Source organism: Scyliorhinus torazame, chromosome 22 (assembly GCF_047496885.1).
Source record: "Scyliorhinus torazame isolate Kashiwa2021f chromosome 22, sScyTor2.1, whole genome shotgun sequence".
NCBI classification, from domain to species: Eukaryota; Metazoa; Chordata; class Chondrichthyes; order Carcharhiniformes; family Scyliorhinidae; genus Scyliorhinus; species Scyliorhinus torazame.
Genome location: NC_092728.1, coordinates 19885169 through 19898348, shown reverse-complemented (window position 1 = coordinate 19898348; position 13180 = coordinate 19885169). Strand labels below are relative to the sequence as shown.

The window sequence follows — 13180 nt, the reverse complement described above, 5'->3', positions numbered from 1 at the left end:
GCGCCGCACTGTCAGAGGGTCAGTGCTGAGGGAGCGCCGCACTGTCGGAGGGTCAGTATTGAGGGAGCGCCGCACTGTCAGAGAGTCAGTGCTGAGGGAGCGCTGCACTGTCGGACGGTCAGTGCTGAGGGTGCGCCGCCCTGTCTGAGGGTCAGTGCTGAGGGAACGCCGCACTGTCGGAGGGTCAGTGCTGAGGGAACGCCACACTGTCGGAGGGTCAGTGCTGAGGGAACGCCACACTGTCGGAGGGTCAGTGCTGAGGGAGCGCCGCACTGTCGGAGGGTCAGTGCTGAGGGAACTCCACACTGTCGGAGGGTCAGTGCTGAGGGAGTGCCGCACTGTCGGAGGGTCAGTGCTGAGGGAGTGCTGCACTGTCGGAGGGACAGTGCTGAGGGAGTGCTGCACTGTCAGAGGGTCAGTGCTGAGAGAGTGCCGCACTGTCGGAGGGTCAGTGCTGAGGGAGCGCCGCACTGTCGGAGGGTCAGTACTAAGGGAGTGCCGCACTGTCAGAGTGTCAGTGCTGAGGGAGCGCTGCACTGTCGGAGGGTCAGTACTGAGGGAGCGCCGCACTGTCGGAGTGTCTGTACTGAGAAAGTGCCGCACTGTCAAAGGGTCAGTACTGAGGGAGCGCCGCACTGTCGGAGGGTCAGTGCTGAGGGAGCGCCGCAGTGTAGGAGGTCAGTACTGAGAGAGTGCAACACTGTCGGACGGTCAGTGCTGAGGGTGCGCCGCCCTGTCTGAGGGTCAGTGCTGAGGGAGCGCCGCACTGTCGGAGGGTCAGTGCTGAGGGAGTGCCGCACTGTCGGAGGGTCAGTGCTGAGGGAACTCCACACTGTCGGAGGGTCAGTGCTGAGGGAACTCCACACTGTCGGAGGGTCAGTGCTGAGGGAACTCCACACTGTCGGAGGGTCAGTGCTGAGGGACCAGCACTGTCGGATGGTCAGTGCTGAGGGAGTGCTGCACTGTCGGAGGGTCAGTATTGAGGGAGCACCGCACTGTCGGAGGGTCAGTGCTGAGGGAGCGCCGCACTGTCGGAGGGTCAGTGCTGAGGGAACTCCACACTGTCGGAGGGTCAGTGCTGAGGGAGCGCCGCACTGTCAGAGGGTCAGTACTGAGGGAGTGCCGCACTATCGGAGGGTCAGTGCTGAGGGAGCGCCGCACTGTCGGAGGGTCAGTGCTGAGGGAACTCCACACTGTCGGAGGGTCAGTGCTGAGGGAGTGCTGCACTGTCGGAGGGTCAGTATTGAGGGAGCGCCGCCTGTTGGAGGGTCAGGGAGGTGTTTGAAAAGGAGGGAATTGTAAAAGTGAGGCATTTCTGGTCTAGAAGCCGGTGTGTGTCAGTGAGCTAAGCAGGGAAAGTGATTCGGCACAATTTACGACACTGGATATAGTGGGGGTGTAATTCAGCGGAGTTTCAGATAAGGAGAGGACTTCGAAAGGCAGGAGACGGGTGCGTGTTGAAATAGCCGTGCCCGGCGGCCGGCACGGTGGCGCAGTGGTTAGCACTGCTGCCTCAAGGGGCTAAGGACCCAGGTTCGATCCCGACCTCGAGGCACAGCCTCAACCCATAAAAAAAGAGGGAGGTGAATTGACCACACTAACTTGCCCCTGAATTGGAATAAAAAATAAATTAAAAAAGGAACAGTTAAGCACTAGGGGACAGGGCTTCTGTAACAGCTAATCTGGCAAAAGAGCAGGTTGACACACACACACACACACAAGAGATATAGGCAAAGAATAGGGCACAGTTGACGGGGTCTGTGGCACACAAGTGTAAACTCTGAGGTGTGGTTGGCGGTGGGTGGGAGGAGGGAGGTCGAGGTGGGGTGTGGGGAAGGGAGGGGAGTGCTGTGAACTCTCGGCCTAGCCCAGGCTGTGCCAAGCAGCTGGGCCCGATTTTCAAAGTGAGAAGACCACCTCTTGGCTGTCTGCTGTGCTGGAAAGTGTTTATTTAGTCAGGAGTTGCTGTGTTGACACAGTTTGCAACTTCCCAAACTCTCAAGTGTTTTTTTAAAGAAGCAAGGGGCTAACAGCGGAAACCACCCCGATCCTCGGCCTGCTTCCTTCAACCGGGCACTGGAGAGAAATAAACGGCCCGCTTCCGACGGGGGGTTTAATCCCTCAGAACACCACCCCCGAACACATAGTGGGCACCTCGATGTTGGAGGGTCAGTGCTGAGGGAGCGCCGCACTGTCGGAGGGTCAGTGCTGAGGGAGCGCCGCACTGTCGGAGGGTCAGTGCTGAGGGAGCGCCGCACTGTCAGAGGGTCATTGCTGAGGGAGCGCCGCACTGTCGGAGGGTCAGTGCTGAGGAACACCGCACTGTCGGAGAGTCAGTGCTGAGGGAGCACTGCACTGTCGGAGGGTCAGTGCAGAGGGAGCGCCGCACTGTCGGAGGGTCAGTGCTGAGGGAGCGCCGCACTGTCGGAGGGTCAGTGCTGAGGGAGCGCCGCACTGTCGGAGGGTCAGTGCTGAGGAACACCGCACTGTCGGAGAGTCAGTGCTGAGGGAGCACTGCACTGTCGGAGGGTCAGTGCAGAGGGAGCGCCGCACTGTCGGAGGGTCAGTGCTGAGGGAGCGCCGCACTGTCGGAGGGTCAGTGCTGAGGGAGCGCCGCACTGTTGGAGGGTCAGTGCTGAGGGAGCGCCGCACTGTAGGAGGGTCAGTGCTGAGGGAGCGCCGCACTGTCGGAGGGTCAGTGCTGAGGGAGCGCCGCACTGTCGGAGGGTCAGTGCTGAGGGAGCGCCGCACTGTCGGAGGGTCAGTGCTGAGGGAGCGCCGCACTGTCGGAGGGTCAGTGCTGATGAGCCGCACTGTCGGAGGGTCTGTGCTGAGGGAGCGCTGCACTGTCGGAGGGTCAGTGCTGAGGGAGCGCCGCACTGTCGGAGGGTCAGTGCTGAGGGAGCGCCGCAATGTCGGAGGGTCAGTGCTGAGGGAGCGCCGCACTGTCGGAGGGTCAGTGCTGAGGGAGTGCCGCACTGTCGGAGTGTCAGTGCTGAGGGAGTGCCGCACTGTCGGAGGGTCAGTGCTGAGGGAGTGCCGCACTGTCGGAGGGTCAGTGCTGAGGGAGCGCCGCACTGTCGGAAGGTCAGTGCTGAGGGAGCGCCGCACTGTCGGAGGGTCAGTGATGAGGGAGTGCCGCACTGTCGGAGTGTCAGTGCTGAGGGAGCGCCGCACTGTCGGAGGGTCAGTGCTGAGGGAGCGCCGCACTGTCGGAGAGTCAGTGCTGAGGGAGCGCCGCACTGTCGGAAGGTCAGTGCTGAGGGAGCGCCGCACTGTCGGAGGGTCAGTGATGAGGGAGCGCCGCACTGTCGGAAGGTCAGTGCTGAGGGAGCGCCGCACTGTCGGAGGGTCAGTGATGAGGGAGTGCCGCACTGTCGGAAGGTCAGTGCTGAGGGAGCGCCGCACTGTCGGAGGGTCAGTGATGAGGGAGTGCCGCACTGTCGGAGATGCTGCCAATCGGACATTCTTTACTCTCCAAACCTCACTGAAATGTTTTTTCTCACTTAGTGGGATCTCGCTGTGCCACATTGGCAGTCGCGGCCGTCTGGTATTTGAAGGGTTGGCCCCTCCTCCTGGCAGTGCCCTTTCCTGGGACATGGACTGGGGAAGATTGCGATGGGGTTAACACCAACTCTCAATCTCCTGCCAGACTGAAGTGAAGTCAGTACAATGGCCCCGCAGTCCTGGCAATGGGCCCAGGCAGCCTGATCGCAATTTAATTTCCTCGAGTCTATTATGCCTCAGCCACGGTCTGCCGGGGCCACAGTCAGCATTTTAATTACGGGAAATGGTCGCCTTGCCAAAGAAACATTACACCCTTTTCCTCGAGATAGCACAGAATGCAGGGAACTCCGAGAGAGAGTGTCAGGGCGTGTGAGAGCGAAGGAGACCAAGGTGATGAGAGTGAGAAAGAGAGGGCGGCAGGGTGGCGCAGTGCTTAGCACTGCTGCCCCACGGCGCCGAGGTCCCAGGTTTGATCCCGGCCCCGGGTCACTGTCTGTGTGGAGTTTGCACATTCTCCCCACCTTCAGGGGCTAGGCCTGCCCCGGAGTGATTGGCGCGAGTCGGCACATGCGCGGGAGCGCGTGCTGACGTCATCCCCGTGCATGCGCACAGGGATTCACTTCCGCATCGGCCATGGCGGAGGTCCACAGCGGCCGATGCGGAAGGAATAGAGTGCCCCCACGGCACAGGCCCGCCCGCGGATTGGTGGGCCCCGACCGCAGGCCAGGCCACCGTGGGGGCACCTCCCGGGGCCAGATTCCCCCCCCCCCGCGACCCCCCAGGAACCCCGGAGCCCGCCCGCGCCCCCAGGTCCCGCCGGTAAGGGACCTACTCTGATTTACGCCGGCGGGACCGGCTACAGGCGGGCGGGACTTCGGCCCATCGCGGGCCGAAGAATTCGATCGGCCCTGGTGCCCATTGAGCCGCGCCGGACCCCGCCATTCTCCGAGGCGGGCGGCGCGACTCACGCCGGGCCGGTTATTGGGGGGGCGGGAGAATCGGGAGGACGGCGGCGGAAGGATTCACGCCGACCCCCGGCGATTCTCCCACCCAGCGGGGGGTCGGAGAATCCCGCCCCCCGTCTCTGCCTGGGTCTCACCCCCACAACACAAAGATGTGCGGTCGGTGGAAAGAAAATGAATTGGGCACTTTAAAAGAAAGTGAGAGAGAGAGAGGAAGGAAGTGAGAGAGTCCGGGACAGCGAGAGAGAGGGGGATGATAGACAGAAAGAGAGAGGGGAAGAGGGAGAAAGAGTTGGGGACAGAGAGAAGCACTGAGAGAAATGGAGGAAAGAGAGAGAGGGGGGGCGGGGAGAGAGAAATTAAGAGGTGGGAGAGAGTGGAGGGAGAGAAATAAAGAGACGAGAGAGGAAGGGTGAGAGAGGAAGGGGAAGAGTAGCGGAGTGGGAAAGAGGGAGACATGAGACAGGGACAGAGAATAAATGGGGTCACGGGTGGGGAGGTGCGGGCAGAGACGGAGGTAGATGGACTGAGAGGGGATGAGAGAGAGAGAGGGGGGAGGGAACGTTGGAACCAGGGTTGAGGAGATCAAGGCCGTGTTGGAGGATGGGGTGGTGAGAGGGAGTTAGAGAAAACGAGAGAGGGAATACAAGGGATGTTTCAATTATGCGGGGAAAGAGACACTTGGCAAGGCGAATTGGATAGCTCTTTTGAAGGGGCCAGCAGAAACAGCATGGGCCAAATGGCCTTCTGCTTTGGCAATTTGTTGGGTTTGTATAAATCCGCTGGTCGGCGCCCAGCGTTTATTGCCTGTCCCTCATTGCCCCTCGAGAAGATGCTGAGTGAGCCGCCATCTTGAACCCGCTGCAGTACCCGTGAGATGTAGGTACACCCACAGTGCTGTTAGGGAGGGAGGGGGGTGGAGAGGGATGCGGCGGTGGTGGCGGAGGGGGAGGTTGCGGGTTTGGCAGGTCCTTTCTAGCCTTTCCAAAGAATTTCAAATGTTTTTGCCAAGGCTATGGGCAAATTATCCCAAAAATGTTCATTTCTGTCCAAAAATTCAATTCAACTGCCGATGATTATGTGAGGAAGACAACGTGTTTAATCTCATCGTACATTTACTGAGATGGAACAACCCAGCAGATCAAAATCCTCCCCATCTCTGTAACCTTCTCCAGCCCCTACAACCCTCCCTATCTCTGTAACCTCCTCCAACCCACTGCAACCCTCCCTATCTCTGTAACCTCCTCCAGTCTCTCCAACCCTCCCTATCTCTGTAACCTCCTCCAGTCCCTCCAACCCTCCCTATCTCTGTAACCTACTCCAGCCCCTACAACCCTACCTATCTCTGTAACCTCCTCCAACCCACTGCAACCCTCCCTATCTCTGTAACCTCCTCCAGTCCCTCCAACCCTCCCTATCTCTGTAACCACCTCCAGTCCCTCCAACCCTCCCGATCTCTGTAACCTCCTCCAGTCCCTACACCCCTCCCTATCTCTGTAACCTCCTCCAACCCCGACAACCCTCCCTATCTCTGTAACCTCCTTCAGTCCCTCCAACCCTCCCTATCTCTGTAACCTCCTCCAGTCCCTACATCCCTCCCTATCTCTGTAACCTCCTCCAGTCCCTCCAACCCTCCCGATCTCTGTAACCTTCTCCAGCCCCTACACCCCTCCCTATCTCTGAAACCTCCTCCAGTCCCTACACCCCTCCCTATCTCTGTAACCTCCTCCAGTCCCTCCAACCCTCCCTATCTCTGTAACCTCCTCCAGCCCCCACAACCCTCCCTATCTCTGTAGCCTCCTCCAGCCCCTACAACCCTCCCTATCTCTGTAACCTCCTCCAGCCCCTACATCCCTCCCTATCTCTGTAACCTCCTCCAGCCCCTACATCCCTCCCTATCTCTGTAACCTCTTCCATCCCCTACAACCCTCCCTATCTCTATAACCTCCTCCAGCCCCCACAACCCTCCCTATCTCTGTAACCCACACCAGCCCCTACAACCCTCCCTATCTCTATAACCTCCTCCAGCCCCCACAACCCTCCCTATCTCTGTAACCCACACCAGCCCCTACAACTCTCCCTATCCCTGTCACCTCCGACAGCCCTCCGAGATCTCTGCGCTCCTCCAATTCCTGCCTCTCGCGCGTTTCCCGATTCCCATCGCCCCACCGTGGCCGTGCCGTCAGCTGCCCGGGGCGGGGGCTCGCCTCTACTCTAGAATTTTCTCCCTAAACCTCTCTGCCCTTCTCTCTCTCTCTCTGTTCCCCTCATTTTCTCTCCCTCACTCTCCCTCCGTCTCTCACTCTCTCCTTTACGAAGCTCCTTAAAGTTGACTTCTTTGACTGAGTCTTTGGTGGTCTGTCCCTGATGTCTCCGGCTGTGGCTCGGGGTCAGATTCAGCTGTTAAGCAGCTTACCTGATGTTACAGGTACTGTCTGAATGCAGGAGCCCTCTAGCCGCTGTACAAAATGCACGAGACATCCCATAGCTCTCAAAGACCTGTTTTGCACACACCCGGGCTGCCTTGAAACCGAGATACTACTTGCTCGGCCACGCTGCCACCAGGTCGCGTCTCACCTTCTTCAGGTAACCAGCCTTTGTTCCGATGAAGACCACGGTGTGCTCGTTATAATTGTACGTGGCCACAGCCGTCATCCTGTCCGTCTTGTCCTGGAACAACGGGATCCCTTCCACCGGCCGGGTGCCCCCCAGGGGCTGGTTGAAGTCTTGGCCGCAGAAATCGTCCTCGATTTTCAGAGGCTGTGGGACAGAAAGAAGAGAGAAGGAAGGTAGCCGTTTGTACTTTTCTTTGTTCTTTCAGGAAGTGCAGAAGATTTTAATTTCGACGGGCAGCACGGTCGGCACAGGCTTGGAGGGCCGAAGGGCCTGTTCCTGTGCTGTACTTTTTAAAAATATATATATTTATTAAAGTTTTTTAACACAATTTTTCTCCCTTACAAACAATAACCCCCCCCCCCCCGTAACAAAAAAAAACGAGAAATCGCGCAGAGCAAGATATATACATGGCAAAATGATATATTTACACAGCTTTGTACACTGGCCCTCACCCGTACGTGCCAGTTTCCCCAAACCTTCATGTTATCTCTTGCTCATCCACCCTCCCAGGCAGACCCCCCTTTCCCCCCCCCCCCTCCCAGGACGTCCCCTCCACCCCCCCCCCCCCCCAAGGTTGCTGCTGCTGCTGACCGACCTTCCTCTAACGCTCCGCAAGATAGTCTAGGAACGGTTGCCACCGCCTGTAGAACCCCTGCGCAGACCCTCTCAAGGCAAACTTAATCCTCTCCAACTTTATGAACCCAGCCATATCATTTATCCAGGCCTCCAGGTTGGGGGGCTTCGCCTCCTTCCACATTAGCAAGATCCTTCGCCGGGCTACTAGGGACGCAAAGGCCAGTCCCCTATCCCTCTTTCTTGGTCCCCCGCCTGTAATACAAAGAGCTCACTCTTCCCTACATTGAGCTTATATCCCGAAAGCTCCCCAAACTCCCTTAGAGTCTGCATGACCTCCACCATCCCCTCCATTGGATCCGCCACAGGTCATCCGCATATAGCGACAGCCGATGCTCTTCTACCCCTCGGACCACCCCCTCCATTTATTAGACTCCCTCAATGACATGGCCAATGGTTCGATCGCCAATGCGAACAACAGGGGGGACAGGGGGCACCCCTGCCTCGTCCCTCGGTACAGTCGAAAGTACTCCGACCTCCGCCGGTTCGTCACTACACTCGCCATCGGGGCTCTGTAAAGGAGCTTAACCCAATTGATAAACCCTACCCCGAACCCAAACCTGCGCAGCACCTCCCAGAGGTACTCCCACTCTACTCGGTCAAAGGCCTTCTCCGCGTCCATAGCTGCCACTATCTCCGCCTCTCCCTCCTCCGATGGCATCATTATCACGTTTAAGAGCCGCCGCACATTGGTGTTTAGTTGCCTGCCCTTTACAAATCCCGTCTGGTCCTCGTGGATTACCCCCGGGACACAGTCCTTGATCCTCGTGGCCAGCACTTTTGCCAGCAACTTTGCATCCACATTGAGGAGCGAGATCGGCCTGTACGATCCACATTGCAGTGGGTCCTTGTCCCGCTTTAGGATCAAAGAAATTGTCGCTTCCGACATTGTCGGGGGCAGGGTCCCCTCCTCTCTTGCCTCATTAAAGGTCCTCACCAGTAGCGGGGCCAACAGGTCTGCGTACTTCCTGTAGAACTCCACCGGGAATCCGTCCGGTCCCGGGGCCTTCCCCGCCTGCATGCTCCCCAAACCCTTGCTCAGCTCCTCCAACCCAATTGGTGCCCCCAAACCAGCCACCTCTTGCTCCTCCACCCTCGGGAATCTCAGCTGATCTAGGAATCGTCTCATCCCCTCTTCCCCCGCTGGGGGCTGGGATCTGTACAGCTCTTCATAAAAGGCCTTGAATACCTCGTTTATTTTCGTCGCACGCCGAACCGTGGCTCCCCTTCCATCTTTGACTTCCCCTATTTCCCTCGCTGCCATCCTCTTACGGAACTGGTGTGCCAGCATCCGACTAGCCTTTTCCCCATACTCGTAGGTCGCCCCCTGCGCTTTCCTCCACTGTGCCTCCGCCTTCCCTGTGGTCAACAGGTCAAACTCCGTCTGGAGCCGTCGTCTTTCCCCAAGTAATCTTTCCGCCGGGGCCTCTGCGTATCTCCTGTCCACTCTCAAAATCTCCCCCACTAACCTCTCCCTTTCAATACCCTCTGTCTTCTCCCTATGAGCCCTAATGGAAATTAGCTCTCCCCTGATCACCGCCTTCAACGCCTCCCATACCACCCCCACCCGCACCTCCCCGTTGTCGTTGGCCTCCAAGTACCTTTCAATACACCCCCTCACCTTCCCACACACCACCTCGTCCGCCAGCAGTCCCACATCCAGCCGCCACAACGGGCGTTGGTCCCTCTCCTCTCCCAGCTCCAGTTCCACCCAGTGCGGGGCATGGTCCGAAACGGCTATAGCCGAATACTCCGTCCCCTCCACCCTCGGGATGAGCGCCCTACCCAGAACAAAGAAATCTATCCGGGAGTAGGCTTTGTGTACATGGGAGAAGAAAGAAAATTCCCTGGCCTGCGGCCTTGCAAACCGCCATGGGGGGTTCTCCCCCCATTTGATCCATAAACCCCCTAAGTACCTTGGCCGCCGCCGGCCTCTTTCCAGTCCTTGATTTGGAGCGGTCCAGTGCTGGATCCAACACTGTATTGAATTCCCCTCCCATTATCAGGCCTCCTATCTCCAGGTCCGGAATGCGCCCCAACATGCGCTTCATGAATCCTGCATCATCCCAGTTCGGGGCGTATACGTTTACCAACACCACCCACGTCCCTTGCAGCCTACCACTCACCATTCCATATCGCCCTCCATTGTCCGCTACAATAGTCTTGGCCTCAAATGACAGCCGCTTTTCCACCAATATTGCCACCTCTCTATTCTTCGCGTCCAGTCCCGAGTGGAATACCTGTCCTACCCATCCCTTTTTTAGCCTGACCTGGTCCGCCACCTTCAGGTGTGTCTCTTGGAGCATGGCCACGTCTGCCTTCAGGTCCTTTAAGTGCGCGAACACTCGAGCCCTCTTCACCGGCCCATTCAGGCCCCTCACATTCCACGTTATCAGCCGGATTGGAGGGGCTCTCAACCCCCCCACCCCCCACCGACTAGCCATCTCCTTTTCTGGGCCAGTCCCGTGTCCACGCCTCCCTCACCCTCCAGTCCCCCAGAGGGGGTACTCCCGTCCCGACCACCTCTCCTGTGTCCCATTCCCTTTCGGCCAGTGCAGCAGCAACCCTTTCCCCCCCGCCCCCCTTCCCCCCCTCCCCTCCCCCCCGCTAGACCCCTGTCTAGCTTTTTTGCTCCCCCCATGTCACTCCCTTAAGTCAGCTGACGCCTGCTGACCCCGGCTTCCCCCGCTGTCCCATTGACCGCCCCGCGTGGGAGTCTCCCAATCCATATGCATTCCTTCGTTCCCCTTCCCGCCTTTCTTCCCGTGCGCGGGAAAACACCCCGCGCTTTCCAAAGCCCGCTCCGCCCCCTCTGGCGCAGCTCCTGTCGTGGCCTTGTCTCTCTCCCCCAGCCCATGTAACATTTCCTGCGTGTGATTGACCCCCTATATACAACAACCATCACACATCAAACCCCAAAACATCCCCCCCACCCTCACAAACCCTCAGTTAGAGTCCAACTTTTCGGCTTGTACAAAGGTCCACGCCTCTTCAGGCGTTTCGAAGTGATAGTGTTGGCCCTTGTATGTGACCCACAGTCGCGCTGGCTGCAGCATTCCGAATTTCACTCCTTTCCGGTACAACGCCGCTTTGGCCCGGTTGAAACCCGCTCTCCGCTTTGCAACCTCCGTGCTCCAGTCCGGGTATATTCGGATCTCTGCATTGTCCCACTTACTGCTCCGCTCCTTCTTGGCCCATCTCAGGACCCACTCTCTGTCCGTGAACCGGTGGAACCTCACCACCATCGCCCTTGGCGGCTCATTTGCCTGGGGCTTCTTCGCCAGCACCCGATGTGCCCCGTCCAACTCCAGCGGCCTCGAAGGGGCCTTCGTGCCCATCATCGCCTCGAGCATCGTGCTCGCGTATGCCCCGGCATCAGCCCCCTCCACTCCCTCAGGGAGACCCAGGATTCGCAGATTCTTTCTCCTTGACCTGTTCTCCAGGTCTCCTTGAAGCAGCGCTTGATGAACTCCTGCAGCTCCCCTTTGTCCCTGGCCGCCGCCATTTTGTTTTCTTTCCCTCGCTTCTCCCGTTGCTCCAGTGCCGCTCCTTTGGCCGTTACACTTCGGGTCCGTTTCATAGAAGTTGGAGGGGGACCTCTCTCTTCCCTTCCCCACGGGTTGTGTCAAAAAAAAAAAGTTCCATTGGGGCTCCTCTAACGAGCCCAAAAGTCCGTGGTAGCGGGAGCTGCCGAATCGTGCGGCTTAGCTCCGCATAGCCGCAACCGGAAGTCGAGAGGGAATCCTTTTGGTAGTGTTCGCTTCGCCAGTCTGCCCCAAAACGTCTATGGAAACTCCTGAAAAAGGTCTGAGAGTCGGTTCCAGACGGGAGCTGCCGAATGCGCGGCCTACTCCTTCATGGCCGCCACCGGAAGCCTCGTTCCTGCTTCTTCAATGGCCTTGGTAGATCTTTTCACAGTTGCTTCCTCTACTGCTAGAATTCACCTTTGATAGAGTCAAGTCAGATTGCAGCTTTAAGCTTGTCCTTCCCCCGCCTGCATGCTGGAAGAGGCTTTTGTCTATTCCTATAGCTCAAGCAAATCTTTTACTGCTTCTGCCGGGCCTGGCAGCCAAAAGACACAACACTCCTGGGGGACACTGTCAGGGGAATGCGGCAGTCTTCTTCCCACACCGGGAAATGTCAAACAAATGCCGTGGGGGCCCTGTAAAAGAGCCCAAAAGTCCGTTCCAAGCGGGAGCTACCAAATATGCGACCGAGCTCTGCATAGCCGCACCCGGAAGTCCCTGTGCTGTACTTTTCTTTGTTGTTTGTAGCCGGGGTGATGCATACATTTTCCGCACTGCCGGAGGAAGCCACCCGCAGTCAAATAGCTCGGCCCTCAACTCCCCGACTCCTCGTGTGCCATCGAGGTGCATGTTTACATCCATCACCCTCTTCTTAGCTCACTGCCAGCGTGGCCATTCGACTACCGGGGCATCGCAGGGCAAGCCCAGTTCCATCTAAGACAGACATGGGTGGGGTGGGCCAATGGATTGGGGACGTGGAGGAAGGTGGGCACTAAATGCTGGAGTCATTGGTCGCTTATTCACAAACCTACCACATCCAAAGGTGCTGCCCACCCCCCTCCAAAGCCAAATGTAGCCTCCACCCCCACCCTCCCCACCAAGCCACCCACCACCAGGAGACTGCCAATACTGTCATTCTAAATCAACATCGTGCCACGGTTTGGGGAATGTCAGAAAGGCTGCCATGTTCAGGGGTCTGGGCAGCGACGGTGCAGAGAGAGACGGGGAGGTGGAGGAGAGCTGGAACTGGACAGTGCTGGCCTTCTGTGGTGAGTGAGCAGTTTGACGCGACTATTTCAACGCTCTGTCGGTCTCCCATCTCACACGCTCTGGAAACATCCACTCATCTCCCAGCTCACTCCACGTCCCCGGCACTCACTGGTCTACACTACCTCCAGCTTTGGCAACGCCCCCATTATAACTACTATCAACCCCCTCTTCTAATCCCTCCCACCATAATCTCCTCCAGCCCCAGAACACTCTTTATCTCTGTAACCTCCTTCAGCCTCTGCAACCCTCCCTATCTCAGTAACCTCCTCAAGCCTCTACAACCCTCCCTATCTCTGTAACCTGCTCCAGCCTCTACAACCCTCCCCATCTCTGTAACCTCCTCCAGCCCCAGAACACTCTTTATCTCTGTAACCTCCTTCAGCCTCTGCAACCCTCCCTATCTCTGTAACCTCCTCCAGCCTCTACAACCCTCCCTATCTCTGTAACCTGCTCCAGCCTCTACAACCCTCCCTATCTCTGTAACCTCCTCCAGCCTCTACAACCCTCCCTATCTCTGTAACCTCCTCCAGCCTCTACAGCCCTCCCTATCTCTGTAACCTCCTCTAGCCCGTACAACCTCCCTATCTCTGTAACCTGCTCCAGCCTCTACAACCCTCCCTATCTCTGTAACCTCCTCCAGCCTCTACAACCCTCCCCATCTCTGTA

At 58.1% G+C, this 13180-nt stretch overlaps 1 protein-coding gene across 1 annotated transcript in view; it reads right to left on the bottom strand.

Moving 5' to 3' along the window:
* plxna3 (plexin A3) overlaps positions 1 to 13180 on the bottom strand; it is a 297717-nt gene that overhangs the window by 247779 nt on the left and 36758 nt on the right. Inside the window, exon 3 of the mRNA XM_072487943.1 lies at positions 7047 to 7229. Within this exon, the coding sequence (XP_072344044.1) occupies positions 7047 to 7229 (183 nt within the window). The remainder of the gene's footprint in view (positions 1 to 7046; positions 7230 to 13180) is intronic.